This window comes from Patagioenas fasciata, chromosome 1 (assembly GCF_037038585.1).
Source record: "Patagioenas fasciata isolate bPatFas1 chromosome 1, bPatFas1.hap1, whole genome shotgun sequence".
NCBI lineage: Eukaryota > Metazoa > Chordata > Aves > Columbiformes > Columbidae > Patagioenas > Patagioenas fasciata.
In genome coordinates this window covers 156,525,957-156,548,695 of record NC_092520.1, presented here as the reverse complement: position 1 = coordinate 156,548,695, position 22,739 = coordinate 156,525,957, and the positions used below count along the sequence as shown (strand labels likewise).

The following is a 22,739-nucleotide window of genomic DNA, read 5'->3' as shown; positions in this document are numbered from 1 at the left end:
AAAACCTTTGAGAGCTAAGATGTTTTTCCAGGGGTAGCCTGAGTGCAAAATCTATCCCATCTGGCAATACTTTATAAAAGTTAAACCAGGGAAAGAGCATCAGGCCTGATTCTGCAAACATTTAAACATGTGCTGGACCAATCATGGAACTGAAGTTACACTTGGTACATTCAGGAGTGAGCTCTTGAGTCTTTGTCATGTGAAATACAGTGCCTACGTGAGTGTTTCTGTGCTGGAAGAGTTGTCCTTGGTCAGCATAACCCTACAGAAATGTCTGCCCGTTTGCAAAATGCACTTAAACAGATTATTAGCTAATGTGTTTGCAGAAAGAGTTTAACAAAGATATTTCCTGAAGAATGAATAAATATTAGGATCACAATTTAGTGCCTGTGGAATATGATGGCATTAATATGAACAAGTAACCGAAGGAAAGCATGTGGTGAAATGCTTTGCTGGATTTGGGCCAGGATGTTTAGAACAGTGCTGGACTCTTCACAGCAACAAGGCACAAAAGGTAGATTTCCCATGTAAGAGGGACTGCTTTTTTTTTTTTTTAAATTATTTTTTAATCTTTTTTTTAGGTTGTGTTTTTGGTGCTCTTAAGGAAAAGCACAGGGATTCTCCATCATGTATCTATGTGTCTGCAATGGCTTAAGCTAGGTTGCATGCTTCGGTTAATCAAGAAGCTGGTTCAACCTTTCTGTACTTTCATATACTAAAGCCAAGGGAAGAAGATCTGACAGTGTCTTAAGAGTGGTGGAACAGTATTTCATGATCCTCGTCTTACTTGCCAAACACATCTTCAACCTCACACTTGGTGCCAGGCTTCACGCAACAAAAAGCAAACGCATACTTGACGTTTCAGACACACGTAGGCCTGTCTCCAGTACGGGGCTCTTTGAGTTGTGTCAATCAAGTCACCACATTGACAGAGAAAGCAGCTGCCTTGCCAAAAATCTGCCTGGGTGGCAGCTGGTGAGGTTTGCAAACATGAGCCATTGCTGACCATCTGTGGCCCCCCCAGCAGCGCCAGCTCGGGTAGGTGCCTCCTTCATCATCTGCAGCCTGTACCCCTGGATGGGGCAGGCAGGGACCGAGCAGGCACCTCAGCCCCTTGACGGGTTTGTGTGTGTGCAGAACAGGCTGCCGGTGCTGCGGAGGCAGCCCTGGCCTCTGGCCCAGCCTCTGGCCCAGCCTCTGCTGTCTCCTGGTTTTCAGATGTAATCAAAACAAACTTTGGTGCCTACTGGCTTCATCCTTTCTGTGTCCAAAACACCTGAAAAAAATCAAAAGTCCCTTAAAACGTCGCAAGGGCAACTGGGCTTTAAACAATAATGATGAAATGTGGAAACCTGGAATGATTTTTGTTTTTAATTTAGCCAAGACAAAGTACTTCAGCAGTGACACTACGTAGCCACATTTCTAATTGGTTTCCTCTAATTATGTAGGCTTTTGACCTTCGAGTGCTTTATTTCCATTGTTTTCAGTTGATAATGTCCAAGAACATAAAGTAGTATTTCCAGAGTCTGGCAGTAGTAATGAAACGGAGTATAAACAAACTTAACTCTTTATTTACCATACCCCACCTTTATGAATTTCCTGTCTTTCAGGATGATCACCTAAACAACACTTTGTCAGACGTGACATGAACTCAAATGCATGTGATCACTGGCAAGTTCAATTCAGATGTCAAAACGATTGCAAACAACGATGACATTTATTTCTGTCTTTCCATTTACACAGTCCTCTCACTGCAATGTAAATGTTTGTTCGTCTGAAGTTACTCAGTAGTTTGTAATCATATTAAAAAAAAAAAAAGGGGGGGGGAATTAGCTCTTGTATTCTTTGCCAAAACAAAAGACAATTAGTGTAACATGTTATTGTGGCCAAATTAGCGACTCTCATTTTTCCTTCCTTTTTAAAGAGGAGACCATTAAAATCTCCGTATCCTTATTCTCCGAGAAACAACTTCAGCAAGGATAATGGCTCTCATTCTGATTTAATCTCCTCACTGGGGAGTAAATTCTAGCACGCTGTCTGATTTAAAATTATTATTACAGGATCTTAAGTACATTCCTTTAATTTAAGAAGCAATGTGATTTGCCTAAATAAGCCATAATTCAGGAAACCAATTTACCACAAGCGTAGCTTTTTAAACACATACTTTATATCTCACTATCTTCAATTATAATTAAGCATATGCATAAATGTATGCATATGATTACAAGTGGTTTTCTACATTGGACCTTGGATATTTTCACATTTGCTCTATTACTACATTAAACAGCCACAAAATAATAAAAGAAAAAAAAAACAAACAAACCCCAACAAAAAGAAAAATATGCCAAGGAGCTGTAAAGCTTTCAAGGCGGTCAAGAACACAGAAGATGTATTGGGCTGAATTTCTAAGGCAAAAATCACTTTTCAGTACTCACATGTCTTTTTGAAGAATAATTCGTGCCTTATTACACAAGTGAGGCAATTGGGTCATACATGACTTTTCTGAATGAAAAGGTTATTCTAGTCTGCATCTCCAAAATTAAAAACAAACTCGCTTGTTCTTTTGATTTGGCTGACCTTTAATAAAAGAGCATTTTGTAGCAGTGGAAAGGTACTTCTGTCTGCGGCTGTTAGGAGAGTAATAAAAATACCGCTGAATGGAAAGACACCAGATGGAAGGAATGTCAACATACTGGAACTAATTTAGGAGATTGCTCTGATAGAGAGCAAAGGCATGAGGAGAATTCAAATGGTTCCAGTGCGAAGAGATTGGCCGCCCCTCTTAAACTAACAAACTAAAATCCTTACCCCAGGGTTACATGTAAACCAAATGGAATCAGCCCACAAGGTGGTAGTCCATTAAGGGGGGAAAAAAAATCCAATCCCCTCGGGACTCGCTCTGACTTTAGCATCCTGTAAGCTTGGAGAAAGGGAAAAAGCATTCTGCTTTATTTTCCTTTTTAAATCTCATAGCAAATAAGTCCAAAGCGAGCTGTCCTGATAGAGAGGTGCACGATATAAGTCTTTCTGACTGATGTTTGCAAAACCATGCCCATGCGGGCTTTCAGCACTTTTAGGGTGAAGTCCTTCTTTAGGAACATTGAAGATGGGTAGTATGTTCATCCGATGTCAAATTTGTCCCATGGAGTTTCAGTGTTGGTGACTCCAGTGTAGCTAACAGGATGAATTTAGCAGTAGGGTTCAAAAGAAGAGTGCTATCAGCAAGAGGTCCTTCTGCAGTCAGTGCTATTTGGAAAACGGAAAGCCGTAGATAGAAGCTGAGGTCATCATTTCACGGCCTCTAAATATAAGTAAGTGGAGAGATTATATCCAAGAATTATTGCAGCCTGTGAAAGAGACAGATTGTTGATGTTACAAAATGTACTGTGTCTCAGATATGTCTTTGGTAGTGAGAAGTGAAGTTCTTTCCCAGTTTCACATTTATATTCTTCAATGAGCTTTGAAGCCAACAGATTTGGTTTCAATTATCAGCCTAAAAGTATAGAACTTTCTTTCTGTCTTTTTTTTTTTTTTTTTAATAGACATGTTAGAGTTAAGGGGTTAAAGGAATGCTGTAAGAAATATTTCCTGGACCACTGCAACTTGAGCACCTTTTGCTGCTTGAGCAGCGCGCTGCTTGCAGCCTCTGCTGAGGCTCTTGGGGTGGACAGAGCAAGCCCAAGCCAGCTTATAGCCCGCTGCAAAACGCTGTTTCTCCACGTTGCTGCAACCCATGTCTTAGTGCATGAACACATTGCTCTCGCTCATCTCCTGGGGATACAATCACATTGTTCCTCGCACCTCATGGTACATCCCATTCCTGCTGCCTGCTCCCCGGCTCCTGATGTGCTCTCACAGTGTTGTCCCTTCCTCCTCCCCCATGGCAAGGTGGAAGCGCAGCTATCTCAGAAGACAGTCCTTCATCGTTCAGCCTTGTCTGCAAAGGAGTGCTGTCATTTTTCAGGCACTGCCCTGTGCCGCTTGACCGCTGTGGCTGAGGCCTTGCTGCTGCTTTTTCAGAGTAACTCAGCTCAAAGGGTGGTGGAAATAAACACGGTGGCTCAGAAATAAATGACACACAGCTCATAGCCAGCGTTTCTCTCGCTACTGTCTCCTCTAACACGTGGAGTTCATGCCTCGTGTCTAAGCAACCCCCATCTATTGATTTGCGATTGACAGGCCATCTCTCCTGCTACCACCCATCCGAGTGTTGATACTGACAGTTCTCCACTTATTTGGCCAGCTCTGTTTGCAGAGTACAGGTAGTTTGAAAGAAGCAAGAACAGCCCCACCTTTCTTACACATAACTTTCCTTCCCTTGAACTTGGTCGGGGTTGGGGAGCAGGCTTGTAGGACATGGCTGTCCCACCAGCAGCAAGCTGCGGGAGGTTCCTGGGGCGCAGCGTCCTGCCGGAGCTGTGCTTCTCCGTCAGCAGTAGCTGCTGCCAGGCTTCAGGCACGCTTCTAGGCGGGACTGAGTTTCGGAATAAATATGCAGTAGGATGGCAGGTAATAAATCGTCTACAATGAAAACAAAGAGTGAACCAAGCAGTCCCAGAAGCTATATGGAGGCAATCCGTCCATCATCAGCCTGCAGGTTACAGCCCAGGTGTTAACAGGGCAGTATATTTATTACCTCATTATTATTTGCTGTAAGTCAATCCGGCCTTTAATTAATGCCCTTCTCTCTTCCCCCAGCCACTGGCCACAGTACTTTCTTGGAGCGTATGTTTATAAAACTACGTACTGTGCTCAGAAGGGAAATTCAGAAGTGTCTGTATGAAGCCTGCCTGGCATCCTAGCTGCTGCTGTGAAAATCTGTTTTGTACAAGGCTGATGGTCTGAGACGTGCCAGAATGTCACCTTGTCATGTGCTTGATTGTTTTGACTGCTAAATTCCTCCTTAATATTGTGCGTGTGTATAGATATAAATCTTACTGCCTTTCTGCTCCCTACTCCTTCAGTGGCAGCTCCCATTAAAGACATTTTTTTTGGCTCTTCAGTTCCCTCTCTGCATGAGAGCAGCTGCGTGCCCTCTCACAACATTCAGCTGATAGGATGGAGATCTTCTGAACTGAAATGATGCAGTTGTAAAAAAATACCTCTCATCTTCCTGGAAAAAAAACCAAAAAGATTGTCCATTCACTTCTGTTCCTTGGTGGAGAGATAAATTGCTGTTCAGTTCTGTAATTGTTCAGCTATGATGATGCTTAGGACGCTTCTGTAATGCCATCTAAGTCTAAGGGTGGCGTCCTTCTCATAATTCTCCCTTGTGAAGAAAAAAGAATGTGCCAGTTTGTCCTGAGTATGCTCATAAACTGAAACTGGAATACAAGTTACTGGGATGCTTCTATTCTCGTTGATCCTGTTGCGGTTTTGTGACAAAACCAGAAAATTTGGAATAGTGATATGCTTTCCCAAATTCGAGTTTAGATACTATCTGTTTCCTAGGGGGCATAAGAGAAAATTTGAAATGCAGAGTACATTTAAATGCACATTTCTCCAAACCAAGTGCTTTCTGCCTCATTTCTGAAGAAATGTAGGAAAATATGTCTGGATTAGGACTGGTATTAACATGGCAAATTTTAGTCCAGAGAAACTGGATGATGTAATTTAAAACTTCAGAACATCAAGGATGATTTGAGAAAGTTCTCATGACTGAGTGATGAAGGCAAAATTTTAATAAAGACATGTTTTGGAACAATGTTCCATGGTAGCAGGGCTGTTACTGCTGTTATTGGCCTCAGCAGCACTGAACAGCTGGTGGGGGATCAGCAGTTGGAAGAGTGGGACACGAAGAGCTGAGGGCCCTTTTGCCTCACCTGTGCCCCTCTGGTGGGGTGAATGCCCCCTGAGCTCAGGCTGGTCCTTGGCTGCTGCTGCTTGGGGTGTGATCTCCTGTCAGAGTCCCCTGAGATCAGTGGTGCCATGTGGTGACTTCACTTGTATAAGCATATCATAGAATCACAGAATAGTTTGGTTGGAAGGGACCTTCAAAGGTCACCTACTCCAACCCCCCTGCAATGAGCAGGGACATCTTCAACTAGATCAGGTTGCTCAGAGCCCTGTCCAGCCCGGCCATGAATGTCTCCAGGGATGGGGCATCTACCACCTCTCTGGGCAACCTGGGCCAGTGTTTCACCACCCTCATTGTAAAAAACTTCCTCCTCATGTCTAGCCTAAATCTCCCCTCTTTTAGTTTAAAACCATCACCTGTTGCCCCCGACTCATTGAATCAGCTTTGGTTTTTTTTGTTTGGTTGAACTTTGTGTCTGTGTGTTTTTGTTATTGTTGTTTTGTTTTCTTTGGGTTTTGTTTTTGTTTGTTGGAGGGGGATATTATTTTTTTTTAATCAAATCTCACAAATAAGAGCATTTTTAGTGATTTCTCTGAGCTTACTGAAACTCTTCTTTTTGCCTTCTTAAACAACCCTTTATCTAACAACCCTTTCCAAGCTTAAAGGAATACATGTGTGCATTACTGCTTTACTGGTAACACATAACAGCACTTCCCTATACAACACAAGGCATGTTCAGTTTTTCCCAGACAATATCAGTCTGTCATTCTTGGAGAGGATACTGTACGTATAATCCATCCAGAGACGGCTCTTCCAGTTTCCGAAGTTTATTGCTAATGAGGATGCACATAGGATGTAATCACTGGCAGGAGCCTCTGCTTCGGGGTACGGTGAGGCCAGCAGACAAGTAAGCGGCCAATTTTATCTGGCTGTTCACTCTCCCTTTTATCAGAGCTGTTTGGCTGGTGTTCAGGGGTGTTAGAGGGAACTGCAGAGGCTTTGGCTTGCAGAGTTGAGTGACAAGGTGTGAGAGGACATGAGGCAAAGCCTAAAAGCAGCAAATATCTGCTTTTTGAGAGAGGCAGCTTCACATTTCACTGCAAAAGCTGAAGCTGTGTTTTGTTTTGTTTTTTTTTTTAAACCCAAATCACTAACGACTACTGGCTGAGCTTTGCGCAAGAGATATAGGAAGGCATCATTCCAGTAGGGCTGGTCAAAGCTAGCATCCGTTTGTAACAACCCCTGTAACCTCATTAATTTGCAGATGCTTTGCTGCCAGCGTGACCTGGCCCCAGCAGGCTGCTGTCACAGATAAAAAGAGAAGGAAAATCATCATGTTTTAATATGAGCAGTGGTTATTTATGGCAGGTGCAGTCAGTTTCCAGTGGGTTGCAGTGGATTTTCAGTGTCAGAAGGGAAAAACTATTTAGCAGCCAGAGCATTGTGGCAATTCGAGACTACTCACAGCCTGCTTTACTAGATTAAGTGTTTAGTTATCTGCAACTCCCAGTGAAGTCCTTGACAGCATGTGGCACAGTGTACCTTCAGCCCCAAAGAACAGTCAACTTGTGACGTGTATTAGATGGATGTTCCTCTCATGGCTGACGTGGGAGTCGTGCATCACAGCCGGCTCTGCGCAAGTGGCAAAGGACAGATCTACAGCATGCAAAGGAACACGCAGTGGAGGCAGGAGATAAGTAAGCTCAAGGATGGGTTGGGTGCAGAACCATACTGACAAGAGCTGTACAGCTCCGGAGACACTGCAGCCACTGCTAGCTCAGATGTCTGTGCCCACCATGCTGCTGTACAGAGTTGGGCTGGAAGAAGATGCATGCATCAACTGACTTGTTGGATTTTGATGGTAGGTGAAAGCCAACCAAGTCATTCTAAGCAAAATGGCAATTCTGTATTCAACCAGTCATTGAAGACAGGTTTTATTATGCCTTCTATTAACCTTTTCTGGATGATGTGGTAGCTCCTGATTCTTTCTGTCCTCTGGCCTGAAGAGGACCACTGGTAAGAGGCAGTGTTTGTTGGAGACGAGGTTAGTATTCAGATGTCACTGACACAAGTTTCTACCTCTACCTCATTAGGATCAAGTTGACTTTGCCTCCCATTGACCCCGTATTATAGATGCAAAGACCTTTTTTCATGTAGCCATATGAAAGTCAAGGTAGTGTCAACTTCATTCTCTTTGTCTGAGATGTAACCTCACTCTGGAAAAACTTATTTTTGGAGCTTGCCTTTTGCAGTGGGGTTGGTACTAATCTCTCTGGGCTGCAGTGATGTCTCCTTTTTCAAATGTATCGAATCAACTTGTGTTTTTCTTTTTTTTCTTTTATCCTGTGCAGTGTTTGAAAATAAAGACAAGATTGTGATCATCATGGAGTACGCAAGTAAAGGAGAGTTGTATGATTACATCAGTGAGAGGCGGCGATTGAGCGAAAGAGAGACGAGACACTTCTTTCGACAAATAGTCTCTGCTGTACATTACTGCCACAAGGTGAGCAAAGGATTTGATATTAAAAAATGCTATTTAGAGGCTGAGTAATGACTATATATTTCAAAACATGTCTGAGGCAACAGCATTCATTATTAAGTATGACAGCATGTGATGATATCAGTACAACAGGAGATCTTCATTAAACGTGCTACAGTAGTAGCCTGTTTTAAAGACTAAGGATATTTTCATATGTTATGGCAGATACCAGCCACTCCCTTACATTAGCCCTACATTGCATTTTTGCCTTGAAAATAATTCTTCTGGCCTTAAAACCAAAATAATTAACAACATAAATGAGAAAAGGCATTCCATAGTACTACAATATTAACATTAATACATTGAAATGAATTATAATTTGAAATTTGAACATGCAACTGAACAACCTAGAATAGTAAATAAAAAGAAAGGTACAAGTGTTCACGTTTGAGCTTTAGCGTTCTGGACAGGCAAAAGTAACTTTTCCAGATGTAGCAGGAGCATCAGAAAGATACCCTTTGCTAATGACTTCATCCATCATGGTACCCACTAGAGGGACAATTTAAGGAATTAAACCCCAGGTAGCTGACTGACTGTCATCATGGACCTTTTGTCCTTGTTTATGAACCAACTGCATAGAGCCCAAACTTGCATGAGGCTAAAGGCAATGAGCAGCTAACACATTTTTTAATTTGAATTCTTAAACAGTTTAATCTCCACTTGAATTCTGATTAACAAGGGCAGTTTTCAAAGTCCTCACTGCGCAGCACTGAAAAGCTGCAGCAGCCTTCCCTGTGCCATTAGTTTTTCCCAAATTTCTTTAAAGACTCTGACCTAAACTCAGCTTGTTCACTTCTATCCCTAGCATTTACAGTCCTTTAGGATTATAACTCCTCTGATCCACGTGGCTGCACGCTGGAGGAACAAGGACTGTTGTAAGGACTAACGTCATTGACAGATATTGTTTTCTGATGCCTGGGAAGAATATATTGCTTTCACGCAGTGGGGGCAGGATCTGGGCTGGAATTAAGTTCCGAAAAGACACCCCTCAGCCCTCTGCTCCCCCACCCCCCTGCTGTTATTGAGGCTTTGTGGGAGGACAAATTCCAGTCATTCTTCCTTTAACCACACACCAAGTGACTAATACAGCGCCTGTCACCAGTCACTGGGCCGTGAGTGTTATGACAGTGAAATCAGCTCTGACATGTAGATGAAAAGACCACCCTGCCAGCTCACCTTTAATTTTGCCAATATTTTCTTATGTTCTCTCCCCTGTATTTTTTCTTCCTTGTTTCAGAACGGTGTTGTCCACAGGGACCTAAAATTGGAAAACATCCTTCTTGATGACAATTTTAATATTAAGGTAGGATTCTTTTTCTCAGCTTTGCAGAATGGATTTGTGTGTTTTGTAACATTTTTGTCCAAGGTATTAGAGGAGACAGTGTTATGGCAACAGCTACTAAGCAACAGCATCTGGCAAGAGGCTCAGGGGTTTGGAGGTTGGGGAAAGAGCAGCACTGGTGACGAGTCATACACATGAAATGAAGCTTTACATAATTTGGGGAAGAAGGTCCTGTCCTGTCACCCAAGGGCCATGATTCCCAAAGCAGTATCTGTTTACTGATATTAAACAGCAGAGAATTTCATGCAGTCAGGTTTATTGTAGGAATCATATTATTGCTGGCTGCTGCTGGGGCTAGGAAAAAACTCTCCTGTTCTGCAGGGTTCAAGTGCCTCCTAAAGAACACACCGAATATCCTTTTGATCATGGCTTGAAAATAAGCAAATAGAGTTTCAAAATAAACCTAGTAAAGCACATGTGCTTCATTAGGAAATGGCCTTGGAACTCCAGACACAATCGTATACTTTGGATAATGATGTCAGTGATGTCATTTCCATGTCATTTCTCCCCAGTGAAAGCATGGGAATGACCTTTTATCCCTTCTTCTTCTTCTTTTTTTTCTTTTTTTTTTTCTTTTTCCTAAGAACTGTAACACAGAGATAAATAATGCAGAGATGAGTGTAGTTTTCAGGTGGCTGAACATGTTTCACTTTCAACTTTGTTCGTCCCTGGGTAGCTGGATGTGCGGGTGGCTGGGGGCACTCACCTATGGGCAAACAGACGGAGGGAGGGACGCCGAAGATTTTCTGCTGATGCTTGGGCATCCTTGCTTAATCAACGAAGTAATTGGGGAGCTCCCTCCATAGCCAGATATATAAATAGCCTGGATCTTCATTTTGTCTCTGCTGAAAGCCACGGGGCTACACACGCTGCCTTCTGTGCTTCACACTGAAGAGATTGTCTTCATTTTAAGCTGATGTGCAATGGAAATGGAAAGTAACATATGGTAGCTGCCATCTGTGTAACGCTGATGACAGAAGCTAACTTGGATCAACGAGCGGATTAAAGGCACATAAATATGTGGTTTCTAAAAATAGGCTTTTACAGAAGGCCCATCCAATGCAATATTTGGACGTTTTGCTGTTAACATCCAGTGTTGGAGCAAACCTCCCCACTCCTGTTCCTGCAAGGGCACTGGCTGCAGCAGCCTGAGCCGTTCTCAGCAGCGCTGAAAACAAAACGTCGCCTTTCTAGGACATTGTATACGAAACCGGCTTCCGCAGGCAGGATGACCTTTCTTTCCGCATTACACGCCAAACTATCTTCCCAGCTAATCAGAGAATTCTTGAGAGAAAAGAGGAATTTGAGGAATTTGCTAGCTGCGGCGGTCTTGGATCTCCGCGCTGTGGTCCTCATATGCAAAACCCATCAGTTCCCCAAACCTCAGGGGAGCTGAGCACTGTCGGAAGGCTCTGCTCCCTCCCCTCTCTTCTTTATGGGAGGCTAGTGGTCCTGCAGGGAGAGTGGGAGGATGGGGCAGGGACACGTAGCGGTGCATTCACCTCCAGACCACGGAGATGACCCAGGGGCTTCAGAACCACAGATGCATTTCAGCTGCCATAGCGAAGGGCGCTGCTGTGGGAGAAATTCGGGTAGCTGCAACTCCCCACCTCCCTTCCAGTCATTTTGATGGCTTTTTCTTGAAGGCTTCCCTTTCCCGCACTGAGCTGTGCTGAAGCTGCCGTGTAGGTATTTTGCGTATTTCCAGCCTTTTCTCAGTCCCATCTCTGCAAACTGCAGAGCACGGCTCTGGGCGGGCAAAGCGGCCTCAGCGCGGGCAGGTGCCTGCAAAACTCCCTTCTTGTCCCCTGGTGACTGTTTCTGCAAAGGGCGACAATGAAGTTGAAAAATAGACAGAGCTTGGGAAGCAGCTGGAATTTCATACATCTTGCTATCAATAGTGTTTGATTACTTCAAGAGATGACTTCTCGTATTGTTTTCCTTTTTCGCCCTGCTCTCTTTTTTTTACAGCTTGTGGCTAAAATCAGCTTTGAATGCTTGATGTTAAGCACGCTGCCACTATCTCCCTGATGCTGAAGCTCTGAATATGTTACTGTAGTTTCTATGTTACTTGCACAGAATTTTCCCACTTTTTCTTTGTTTCACTAAACAGTAACCGTTGGCAAGGAAACACATATGGAGCTGTAAATTGTTTATTAGGAGTAAATTTATCAGGTCCTCATTCTTAGAGTATTTATATACGGTTTATTCAGGCGGAAAAAGAGAAATATGCAGTTTGGGGCTTGGTATTGACTGATGGCTTCAAATACTCAGCGGAAGGCACTTTCTGGAAATGGAGTGACAGTCTTATCTGTACTCTCCCAGTATTTATATTTAATTCAGTGGATTACAAAGCGCTTACAAAAATTGGCAGTTTGATTTTAAGAATGAGAAAATGAAAGGAATCCCTTTCTTCTTGGGTGCAATGTGCAATTAAATAGATGTTTCCAAAGAAGCGATTGATCTATACATTATGACATATACAAACATGTCATAGTAATGTGAAGAAAAAATGAGATATTTTAAAAGTAGATCCATGTACAGCAACTTAACCAATACTAGTAGAACAGGAAATAAAGAGAACAAGTAATCCATTAGAAATTATTATCTGACCTAAAAGGGCCCCAAGCCATTTTATGTGATACTACACTAACTTGGAAACCATTCTTAAATTTTAGCGAGTTAAACAAAGGTCATGAAGCAGTGTATGGAGACATAATCAGCTTTTTTGTTCAAGAGTTATGATAATGAGTACAAGTCTCTGAAAACAGAGTGATGTGTTGGAGTACAGCAACTGGTAAACACCAGCGTCTGTAAGCTGGCAAAAAATACGTGTTTTGAAGAGTTCTGCAGGTCCACAGGGCACAGGTGGAGGGTGATGAGCAGAAGAAGATACTCTGATCGGTGGTATATAATTATGTTTTTCGTGGACTTAGTGTATGCAAAAATATCTTCTGCAAACTGTTACTTAAAACCCCTAAATGCAGCAAACACAAGTGAAGAAAATGAGTTTTAAACGCTTGTGAGACTGAACATGCACATAGATCTATAGGGTACAAGGAGTTCATCCAGGCAGTTAATCACACAGAACCTTGCCTTGCTCCCCAGATAGGTACCCAGCTATGGAGCAGAAACGCCGAGTGTGGGTGTCTCTCCTTGGGGGTGCATGTGTGTGGATGTCAGCAGTGGGGCACAGTCCTAGAGCTAAACCTCACCAGGGCACTGCAGCCTCCCAGCGCAGAAAAATGGTATTTGCTTTCTTCTTCACGGTGCCATATCCTTTAAGGAAATAATGCGGTGATGAAATTAGGGTTTCTGCAGCACGTACAAGACTCTCCTTACTCACATTCATGTGGCAGCTGCTAACACCAAAGTTCACATTCAAATGTAGCCCGTTCTCCTTTCAGCTGCCCCCACTTGCTGCTTTCCACCCTGCAGCTCTGGGTAACTCGGAGCTGCCGCCTCTGCTTACCCCAGGTTCCCGAGGGTGGGTACAGCTGCTCCTCTGCTGCACAGCGGCAGAGCAGCCTCTCGCTGGCATCTTCATCCCATTGACAGGGTATCGTTGTTCATAATCCTGACACAGCTGGGGGTGAACAGGTTCAGACAGGCAACAGGGCTGAGGCAACCTCAGAGCACTGAAAGAGCTGCCCTGGGGTGGTGAGTTAGAAAAGATTGTGGGAAAAGATTCATGATGGCTTTAGGCATCTGCTTTTGGTGGTCTTCAAAAAAGCCTTCTGGTGGTACCTTCTTCATTAGTTTTAAAAAGACTGAGGATGCTAGTTGTTGGTTCATTATAGGTATGAATTTACTAGAAGAACTAGCAGTGGGGTGAGGCTGTAGCTGGCTTCATTCTCCTTAGGTCCTGCAGGTTGGCCTGATGAGGACCACATGTCCTCAAGCACTACAGCTCTCCACAGTGCCTTATTTCCCCAAAACTGCATGCAGAGAGGTTGACAGAAACTACTGCCTGGTTTGGCAGCCAGGCAATTAGTGCCTTTTGCTGGTCTATCCAAATGTCACGTCCGTGCCCCATGCCACAGCCAACCCCCAGGAACGCTTTTGTCATGCAGCCTGGCACAGTGGAAGGGACCTCCTTGTTCACAGTAGGGCTGTGGTGGCTCCTGGGCTGGGAATTGCACCTAAAAGAGATGTCTAGCAGAGGTTGACGTAAACTGTATGATCAACTCCAAAGTGATAGAAGGAGAGAAAAATGCAAGTATAATAGTAACATAATCCTACTAACTGCACTTTCTCTTGGGCCAGTAAGGGGACACCAGTCAGACTAACCACAAAAAACCCATGAGGGTTTCATATGTACAGACTAAGTGTATGTAATGGGGATTTACCTTGCTGGAAGTCTCACCCACTGCACAGACATTTCATTTGCTTTGAGAGACCTAATTATTTCTCTATCTACAGTACAAAGAGATAGATTTTTAAGTGGGATAAAAGTGACTATTTCCATGAGTGCGAACATCATGGAATTTATAGTCCATGCTTAAACAGTAAATTACGTCTGCTTTATCATAGCTAACAGTAAATATGAACCATACACCTCCTGAAGTGAGGGGAATAAAAGTCCACTTCCCCACTCCTCCCAATTTAGGAAGTTTTTTTGACTTGATGCCTTAGTTCCATTTAAGTGCCAAGAACATGAAGTAATGTTGGCTTCTATTAATCTTGTTTTGGGGGGCATGACAGTTTTAATGGGAAAAGCTGATAAACATCAGTCTGTGAGTATGGGAGTGGACTGTAACATAAATACTCTTTTCCTGAACGGTCAGAATGAAAACATGAATGCCCAAGTCTGCGAGTTTCTTAGTGTGAACAATGGTATGTGTATCCCTATATATATATATATATATATATATATATATTCATGCACATCAACATGCGTTTTATACATTCCATCGTGTTAAGGGAATGTATTTTCTTAAGGAATCACACTGTGCAGTGTTTTCCCTTGTCTTAGCTGCATCCTGAACTAAAATAAAACTCAAGGACCAGCACGAAGTTTTAACACTGAAATAATCCCATTCTTCCCCTGATTGACAGGGTACACTTCATAAGGCTTAAAACCAACTTCCTGCAAGCCAGGCAGGGTGACTTGATAAGAAAGTGGAATTTAGGGCAATTAAGTGCAATCTGAGCCATGAGAATATGTTTGCAGACTGCAATTGTACACCAGCTGTTTTCAATGACATTCCAGCCATACAATGAAGATTTTACAAACCACATTTATTTAAGGACTGAATTTTCTGCTGTGGGTTGAGAATATGCTGTTTGGGGGACTAAGTGAATTCAAACTATGAATGGACATGGTGAGATGAATTAACATTGATGAGCAGGAATCAGCTGCTCTTGGAGCAGGATATTATGTGCCCAAATTGTCAATGAAACACCTGAACAAGCAGAACTTCAAAATAGGAGATGGTGAAGTGTGAAATCTCCTATTTGCTCTGTGGCTTTAAAAAAATTCATGATTTTTTTTTTTTTTTCAAGTTTATATTTCTAACATAAAAGTGTATTTATATATCAGTATATCTATTTCTAGATCAAGTGTGTATATATATATATACGTATCTATATTTCTGTTTTGGGGTAAGAAAGAAAATTTGGAACATCAGTCCATGTGTCTCCAACTTGTTCATTTTGGTCTCAACTGTGACATTTTTAGGTGTAGCTGTAGTAGTTTAAATGGTAGAGACAAAGACTGTATCTCCCAAGTGTTCACTAGACATTGTAATCAAATGGGTATTAGAGGCACCGATGATACACATACTACAAAGCCAGGAGTGAATGATGCTTCTGGTAAATCCTTTTCCATTTACTTTATATTTTCTTGAATTTTCTCTTGTGAAAATTCCTGGAATTTAATTTCTTTCTGGTAGAAAAGACATGAAGAAGTTGAAGAAAACCCAGAGAAAACTCCTGTTTCTTGTAGCTGTAATATCTTTTTTATGCCTGTGCTTTATGGCTGTTATGTATGCCTAATGTCGATAGTGGGTAGTAATAAAAGTACCTCTGGGAAATAGAAGCGTTTGGGATTTAAATAAGATAAAAAATGAGATGTGTTGCCTTGTCCTAGAGAAACAAAGGAAATTTAAAGGTTGTGGGAGTATTTAGTGTTGCTATCCTCAGCCTTTGTTTTGTAAGAACAAGAACAGAGAATTGAGTAAACAAAATATTTGGACCTGATCCTGCAATTCCTACATGGGCAAAATTCCCAACAGTCTCAAGGGAAGTTTTGTTTGTGTTGGGAAAGACGGATTTGGGCCCATTGTTTCCAGTTAGGAACCAGACCTGTGTTTATTATCTCATGATAGACATCTTGCATGCTTAACAGCTCCGATTCCTGAGCCTGAGTCCCTGAATCTGGAAGACTTAGTGAGTGCTTCACTTTCCCCCTCCTTCAGATATAACTAAGTTCCAGATGATTTCAAAAATCACTTTATTCCGTAATGCTTAGTTTTCTGTGACACTCCTGCCTTGCTCCTCCTGTTGGATTCAAAGTTCTTGGCTTCAGCTTGCACGTGCGTGAAAAGAACAGTAGCACTTTCTGCTTGCTTTCCTTTGGTATTAACGATTTTGATATTAATGATACAAGACGAAGAGCAATCAGTGGACAGCAGGCCCAGTGCCTCCCAATGTGAGATTGTGTTCACAAGCATATGCAGTTCATCCAGGATAAAATTACTGGCTGATGGTTGTGCAGTCAGTCAGTGACCAGTCTATGAATGGAACCAAAGCGTCCTTGTTCCTAATCTGGAGGATTAGGAATCCTTCTCTGGAGGATCTTTAGAGAGAAAAGTCAAAAAATCATAGAATAATGGATTGGTCAGGAAACTTGAGAGATTATCCACATCAAGATCCGTGCCCTACAGAAGGGTCACATATAGCTAAGTCTTTTCCGATAAAGGATTTTCTGTTGCATTAAGATATTGTCAATACTACAGATGCCTTGTGCAATTCTGTTTGCAGATTGCTGATTTTGGACTCTCCAACCTTTATCACAAAGACAAATTTCTGCAGACCTTTTGTGGAAGCCCACTGTATGCTTCCCCTGAAATAGTTAATGGACGACCTTACAGAGGCCCAGAGGTAAGAAGGTGGTATGGGGTTGTCTTTGATGATAATGTTCTTGAGAGTTAGTCTTGATGCTAGCGTTATTGCACATGTGGGTTCGCTTGCATCTCTCCCACATTGAAAGTTCTCAAGCTACCTTTGCTTACTCTCGTTTGCTTTGCCTGTGCTTAGTCAGATGTTAGATACCGGTTTGCCCATCAGTAGGCAGAGCTGGATGTGATGCTGGTCTTGCGGTGCTAATGGCATGGAGAAGGGTGGAGATCAGCATTCCTGGGCTTCCCATGCATTGTCTTTGTGTTTCAGGTTGACAGCTGGGCCCTTGGTGTATTGCTTTACACTCTGGTTTACGGAACGATGCCCTTTGATGGCTTCGATCACAAAAATCTCATCAGGCAGATCAGCAGTGGAGAATATCGTGAGCCAACACAGACCTCAGGTATGAAAAAGGAGTAAGGGCAACACATTGAGCTGAGAGGAATTCAGAATGGAGGGTTTACCCAGCCCCTTCCAAAATGTTTTGATGTCGGAATGATGAAGAAAAAAAAATCTCATTCCCCTACTGATTTCATCTGCTATCAATTCCCATCTGGGTATAGCATTTACCAAAAGCTCTTTTGAAATTAAAGTTTTATAGCAGATAGATTTTATTGCCTTGGGGAAGCTGTAACAGGCTCTTTTAACTAGATATATGACAGTGGAAGATCTGTTAGCTATTGCAAGTGGAATTGTTCTGACAAGCTGTAAACCAGTACGACATTCTGGTACAGATCAGTCCTCTAACTATACCATGGTATATTACAAGCAGAGAGAAGATGAATGGTCAGAGCAACGCAGTCTCTTCTCCAAGAGGGAAGGACAAAATCTCAGTTAATGCCACTGTGTTTGCATTTACTTCTACTTAGAGGAGAACACAATAAGCAGTCACCTGACAGAAAAGCATCAGCTAAGTCCAAGTCATTGATCATAATGACTCCTTCCAGCTTTAAACATCCATGTATATATTAAATTTAAATGAATATTTATCTTCTATCATTTTTTGCCATCCTGTTCAATTTTATGCCTTCCTGCTCTCTTTATGAAAATATGCCTTTAAAATATACAGAAGACTACACTGTTTATGGAAAAAGTAAATACAAAACCAATAATGTGTAGATCATCCTAATTATCCCAGTTCCTCTTTGTTTTCCTTTAAGTGTAGTGATTATTAGAGTTGATAAGTTGGTGGCTTCCTTCAGTAGTATAGAACTATTCACTGACTAATACAGTACAAGTATTAATTTCTTTGATAACCCAGTGTACATTTCCCAGGGTGAATAATATTCTTTGGATAAGAAGTAGTACTCAAATGCAGTTTCCAACATTGATGGCCAAAGCCTTGCCTCATTCACTTCTCCTGTTGTAAGCAGCATTAGTTTTGCTCATTTGATTGGCTTCACACTTCAATTTTAAACTGACAAAAGAGTGCCCATATTCTAAATATTTTGTATTCCGTTCTTTGTCCATAGATGCTCGTGGTCTTATCAGATGGATGCTGATGGTGAACCCTGAACGCCGAGCAACCATTGAAGACATTGCCAACCACTGGTGGGTTAACTGGGGCTACAAGAGCAGTGTTTGTGACTGTGACGCTATGAGGGACTCGGAGTCCCCATTGCTGGCAAGGTTCATTGATTGGCATCACCGTTCTACTGGCCTCCAGCCAGAGACTGATACCAAAATGAAGTGCCTTTCTAAGCCCAAAGGTCCTGAAGTCACACTAGAGAGACAAAGGTCTCTGAAAAAATCGAAAAAGGAAAATGACATTGCACAGTCCATCCAGGAAGGAGGAGCTGAAAATGCATCCAAACCCACCTCCAAGAGACCCAAAGGCATCCTGAAAAAAAGGAGCAACAGTGAACATCGATCTCACAGCGCAGGTTTCATTGAAGGAGTGGTCAGCCCAGTGTTACCCTCTGCTTTTAAGCTGGAGCAAGAGTTGTGTAGGACTGGTGTAGCCATTAAAAGTGTTGTGGAGGTAGAGGTAGCAGGCAAATATGGCACTAAGCAGTCTTCTCTAATGCCAAAAAAAGGAATCTTAAAGAAGACTCAGCAGAGGGAGTCCGGCTATTACTCCTCTCCAGAGCGAAGTGAGTCTTCTGAACTTTTGGACAATAATGATGAGACAGTCAACAGTGACACTTCTCCGGGGGTCACAGAGCCATCCAGAAATGGGTCTTACAGCCATTCCTGCAGGCGTAAGGGCATCTTGAAACACAACAGCAAGTATTCTACCAGCAGCACTGAGTGTGCTTTGATTAGCCCTGACACACCGACACTGGAGGCCATGGAAGAAGTGGTCCTGCCTGGGGATGTGTTACCTCGAAGTTACAGTCGCCCTTCCAGCGTGATTAGTGATGACAGTATTTTGTCCAGTGACTCCTTTGATTTGCTGGATTTGCAAGAGAACAGGCCAAACAGACAGAGGATACGGAGCTGTGTCTCTGCTGAAAATTTCCTGCAGATCCAAGACTTCGAAGGACTTCAGAACCGCCCACGGCCACAGTATCTAAAACGTTATCGCAACCGTCTGGGGGACAGCAGTTTTTCCCTTCTCACAGACATGGATGATGTGACTCAGGTCTACAAGAAAGCCCTAGAGATCTGCAACAAGCTCAACTAGCAGAGGGAAGAGGGAAAGGGAGGGAAGGGAGTTTTTCTGTGTACCTTTATGATGGAGTAAGCCAGGTCACTCATTTGCTGACAATGGTAGGTTTTGCTTGAAAGGACCTGACTGTACCTACTTAGCTGAACTCCTAGTGAAGCAGCCCCAAAGCCATCTCACACTTCTCTAAGTTTGTGTCCTCAAAATATTACCTACCTGACCAGAGGAAAACCTTTGGTCTTTGAATATGGGATGAAAGCCCATCAGGATCTAGCAGACTAAAGCGTCAAGATTTGATGGCTTGAAGTCAAAGCTAGACAGAATTAAAACTGGAAGTGAGGGACACACATTTTGAGAGCTTTGTAATTAATATTAGATTACCTTTATCAAGAGATGAGCTGGATTCTGCTAGACAAATTTGGATGTCTTTTAGAAACAGAGCCTTTATTTCCCCCTGAAGTTATTAATCTGGATACAGTGATTGCACATTGGAAATCTTTGGCTTGCATTATGCAGGAGGCTGGGCTAGGTCGTCACCATGGTCCGTTCTGCCAGGGTGACCTGAGAAGTTCTGAGCATGTTCTGGAACAGATAATGTGAGACTCACCTCAGAATAACCTCACAAGGTGTATGTGGACAAGTCATGGAGCAAGCATTCAGATCTGGCCCCTCCCAGAGCCGTTGCTCTTCAGTGAGCGGGAGGCCCTAAAATTGTTTCCAACTACCACATCTACCAGCAAAAATAGTCACAGAAACTATAGTGGGAACTGGAAGGAATGGATGTTATCAGCAGCAAAATGACCTTTTAAGGCATTTCAATGGGTGTGTTCCATTTGTGACTCTTTCAAAAGGGCCGTCCAGATGAATGCGCAGACAAAGATGGACCTAGCAAAGGGTCTCAAGGGTTAACTAACCCTCAAATCTGGAGTTCAGTCACTGTCAGCAAATGGTGCCACCTCGCTGTTAGCTTGTAGTATGTGAGGGTGACAGGTAGTTTATGACCAGAATGTTAGGTAAAGCAAAGGTTGTAGCATGTAGGAAATGGATAGAGGTCAGAAAGTTAGTGGGAAGATGCCTTTCTCCAAATGAAAATGTTTCTAGGTAGGTAGTAATGGAGCAGAAAGAATTGAGCAATGAAATGATAATGGTAGATTTGATAACAGAGTTAGCATAAAAATGCGGGCCTCTCTCTATGTAGTGTAGCTGGTACCGCGTGTGCAATGACACCAGTTTGAAAAAAATGAGAAGGATACACGTTTGTGTTCTCAGATATATCTAAACATCCAGACCGAAAGCTTCAACTCCCATAAAGGTACCACATGGGTCTACTGGATTACCTGAATGTAAGCCTATGTCAGAAAGGCACTGTGTGTTTGACAGGCCTGGGCAAACTGGAATCTTAAGGCCCGTTTCAGCCTCATTTCCATGAGCACATAGCCCCTGGCTTTCTTGGAGGTGCACTGGTGTGAAGAATTGGCAGGTTTCAGCCTATGATGTCAAATGATCCACAGCTGGAAAAGTTAGGTCCACACACATGCCCAGAGCAGAGGAGCATGGGGCAAGCTCTCTTCTCACTTGTACCCTGTAACTGGAACTGAAAGTAGAATTTGGCCCACTGTGTCCAAAATCGTGGAGGTCATGTGGAAACAGAATAGAGTTCCTCTGGTGATTCCCTGGGAATCAGAAATAACCTCGTAAATTGTTGGCATCTGGGACAGGGAGCTATTTCACTTGCAGATTCTTTATTTGGTGTATCATGGTACTTAAGTCTGCAGGTTCCTCCTAAAAATCAGCTGGGCTGCGAAGCATAAAGATGAATGAGCTTGAATGTCCTAAATTTATCTGCCTCTATGGAGAACCTTTACTTATTGTGAAACACTGGACCAAATTTGGCCCTGGAGTTAATGGTATTAATACCATGAAATCTATGAGAGACGTGTTCTCAGGTGGTCAAGAGAAATTTGACTCACTGTCCATTTGCTGAGGAAGGGCAATTGCAGGTCATTTCTCTAGAGATGTGTACCTCTCTTCAGGATATTCAGACATCCCAGATTCTCAAAGGCCCTGCATGTGCTTTTTTTTCAGCCTGTCCAAAATCCACACCCATTTTGCCGTGAATTTAGTTAAAAAACTTGCTGTGATGCATTTTAAAAGAACTCAACATAATCCCCATGGCCTTTCTGAGACAAAGATGGCCTTTGCAGCCATGGCTTTTAACTCGTGCCCTGATGCATAAGAGCCAGATCCTCAGCTGGTGTAAATCAGCATGGTCCCATTGACGTGACAGAGCATCCCGTCAGCGGGGTTAACGTTGATTGACGCCTTCCCTGCAGATCCAGTGCTAAATCTTGAATGGATTTATAGAGGTTTTGGGAAGAAGGGAAGGGAACTCAGCCCCCCATGGCAGGGGAGTGAGGGGCACCCTGGAGGCTCCTATCTCCCGAGGCTTTTGCCCAGGCCTGCTTCCTTGTGTACTAATGTGAATGAGTGAGTGACTGCTTGCTGCCAAACTGGAAATGTTATGTAGGGATTTACTGGCATGTTACTGGCATGTTACATGTTTACTGGCATGTTATCATTCCTAGAAGAGAAGAAAAAAAAAAAAAACAACAACAAACTTGACTGCACATTGTTATTATTAGTGTTGTGATTTTTATTTAATTTTTTGTAATACAAAGTTGACTTTTTTATTTGAATTTGTCCTTTTTTATTTATTGGTCTGAAAGCCATTTCAAAGGTATAATAATATATTTGGTGTAATTTAATTGGTGCAACATTATTTTACAGCTCTGGCCAAAATTGTCTGGTGTTATTTTTTGGGGTATATTTCTTTTTTTTCTCCCAATCTTTGGTTGGTTTGAGCTCTACGAGGCACACAGGGGAAAACGCTGGATAATCACCCAAAGTGTTTGTATTTTTAATCTGATACTGTTTTTTTATTAAATAAAACAAAATTAATGTAACTGTGAAGAGTCTCTCTCTCCCTTTTTCACTGTACATCAGCATAAGCTGAGGCCAAACCATAATGAACTTGTCATGCAGAAACACAGCAGCATCTCAGCACGTTGTACCAAGTTGTTTATGCAAAGCTTCTTGGCTCGTTTGTGCATTTGAATGTAATGTGGGTGGCCACAGAGACTCCCGTGCTACGAAGCATTTGGCACTGCAAAACACCCAGAGCTTTCAGCTATAGGAACGTTGGGTGGAGAAGAGCAGCTGACTGGGGTTTCTCTGCTGGAGATGGATGAGGTTGGTGGGCCAGGTGTGCTGCAGGTGAGACAGAGCCGGCTGGCTGCCCAGACACGGCTCAACTCATTGGTAGCCCAGAGAC

The 22,739-nt window shown here is 42.7% G+C and overlaps 1 protein-coding gene across 1 annotated transcript in view; it reads left to right on the top strand.

Moving 5' to 3' along the window:
* Nucleotides 1-22,378, top strand: part of NUAK1 (NUAK family kinase 1) — a 50,199-nt gene extending 27,821 nt beyond the window's left edge. Inside the window, exons 3-7 of the mRNA XM_065842992.2 lie at nt 8,149-8,300; nt 9,574-9,639; nt 16,663-16,782; nt 17,071-17,203; nt 18,273-22,378. Of these exons, the coding sequence (XP_065699064.1) occupies nt 8,149-8,300; nt 9,574-9,639; nt 16,663-16,782; nt 17,071-17,203; nt 18,273-19,426 (1,625 nt within the window). The 3' untranslated portion in view covers nt 19,427-22,378. The remainder of the gene's footprint in view (nt 1-8,148; nt 8,301-9,573; nt 9,640-16,662; nt 16,783-17,070; nt 17,204-18,272) is intronic.
* The last annotated feature ends 361 nt before the right edge of the window (nt 22,379-22,739 follow it).